Genomic DNA, 1,539 nt, shown 5'->3' on the forward strand with positions numbered 1-1,539 from the left:
TCACTCGAGCGGGAAGGCTGGGATGTGCTCAAACCAGCCCCGGCTGCTCTCGCCGCTGGAGCCCCGGCTGCTCTCGCAGCTGGATCCGGCTCCGTCCTCCCCCACCCACGGAGCCCTGGGACACAATGACCAACTATCTCAGCACCAGGTGTGCGGTCCCACCCTCCTCTGCCCGTCAGCGCATGGGAAGAGTTTGTCACCGGGGCGTAAAGCGATACCAGATGCTGCCTCTGCCTGTTGGTACTGCACTAAAGCTCCCACCCCGCTGCTGCGAGGAGGTGGCTGGAGCCAGGCCTGGCGTGTATGAACACAAATCTGCTCCTTCCGCGCCCGCCCGGATGAACCCGTCCCTCCAGCTGTGCCCAGGCGTGGGAACATCTGCACGCTTCGTGTGCGCTTCAGCACCGCGGGCCAAACAACTCTTGGTCCCCAGCTGACACTCACCTGAACATTTCAGTTACTTCTCCTTTTGCCAAGGCCACGAGAAGCGGGAATCCAATGCATGCGGGGACCAGGTACAGAAGAGCAGGCTGTCAGGACAGGAAACAACCGTTACCCCACAAATTGGCCCTTGGGAGGAGTCCAAGGTGAGCTGGCCCTGTCCCTCCTGCACCCAAGGCATAGGTCAGAGCGCTGCACAGAGGGTTTATGCCCCAAAAAGCAACTTTGAGAGCCACGTTACAGCTGCAGCAGCACAAAACCCTCGCCTTGAGGTCCCAGCATGCCACAAACAAACCAAGGGCTCCTGGGCAGAGCATCGACAGCATTCACGGATTAGGGGCTCCCAGGGCCCCTCTGCAGTGCAAAGCAGGGGTCTTCAGGATCAGCTTGGTTGGCAAGAGCCACAAAAAACACACGGCAGCGCAGATGAAGCGCTGTTCAAATCACCCTTGTCCCAACCAGAGCCCTTTCCCAGCCAAGCACACAAGCTTTGGGCAGGGCAAGGTACAGGCAGGCACTGGAAAAAGCAAAGCCAAGAGAAAGAATGCATCTACTTTTTCCTGGCACGCTGCAAGAAGCCCGTGGCCAAGCTGGCATGTCCTGCTGTGGAGGCGGCGTGGTGGAGCTCACCTGGGCATGCTTGAAGATGTGCATGATGAATATGGTCAGGCCCAGCCCGAAGATGTAGGCCACGAAGCTGGTGTAGAAATATGTGTGTGTGTTCTTCTTCAGGCTGCAGGGAAAACGGAGCAGAGCCTGGTGACTTCGGCTCTGGGATGCCAGCGGCCAAAACAGAGCTGGCCCAGCAGGAAATCCTTGGGATGAGGTGACACCCGGGTGAGGGGCTGGGGCAGGGAAGGAGACGCATGATCCTGCTGCTGGATGGCTACTGGGGGGAGGAATCAGCACTGGGACCCAGAGACAGGGTCCCACCTGCTCAGGGCGGGAAGCACAGCTGGTCCCCAGCACCCCGCTCTCGGCACATGTGGTTTTCTTGCAGGGCAGCCTGCGGGAACTGGGATTCCCAGCAGGTGCAAGGCAGGACGTGGGTGGAAACACCTGGAAGAGCTGGCACAGACCAGAGGGTCTGCGCAACAG

General features: G+C 59.8%; 1 protein-coding gene across 1 annotated transcript in view; it reads right to left on the bottom strand.

Annotated features, from left to right (window-relative positions):
- Positions 1-444: 444 nt before the first annotated feature.
- Positions 445-1,539, bottom strand: part of HM13 (histocompatibility (minor) 13) — a gene marked incomplete at its 3' end in the record, with an annotated part of 7,648 nt that continues 6,553 nt past the window's right edge. Inside the window, exons 10-11 of the mRNA XM_009868496.1 lie at positions 1,072-1,174; positions 445-530 (exon numbers count right to left, since the gene is read on the bottom strand). Of these exons, the coding sequence (XP_009866798.1) occupies positions 445-530; positions 1,072-1,174 (189 nt within the window). The remainder of the gene's footprint in view (positions 531-1,071; positions 1,175-1,539) is intronic.

The sequence above is a fragment of the Apaloderma vittatum genome, unplaced genomic scaffold (assembly GCF_000703405.1).
Source record: "Apaloderma vittatum isolate BGI_N311 unplaced genomic scaffold, ASM70340v1 scaffold32964, whole genome shotgun sequence".
NCBI classification, from domain to species: Eukaryota; Metazoa; Chordata; class Aves; order Trogoniformes; family Trogonidae; genus Apaloderma; species Apaloderma vittatum.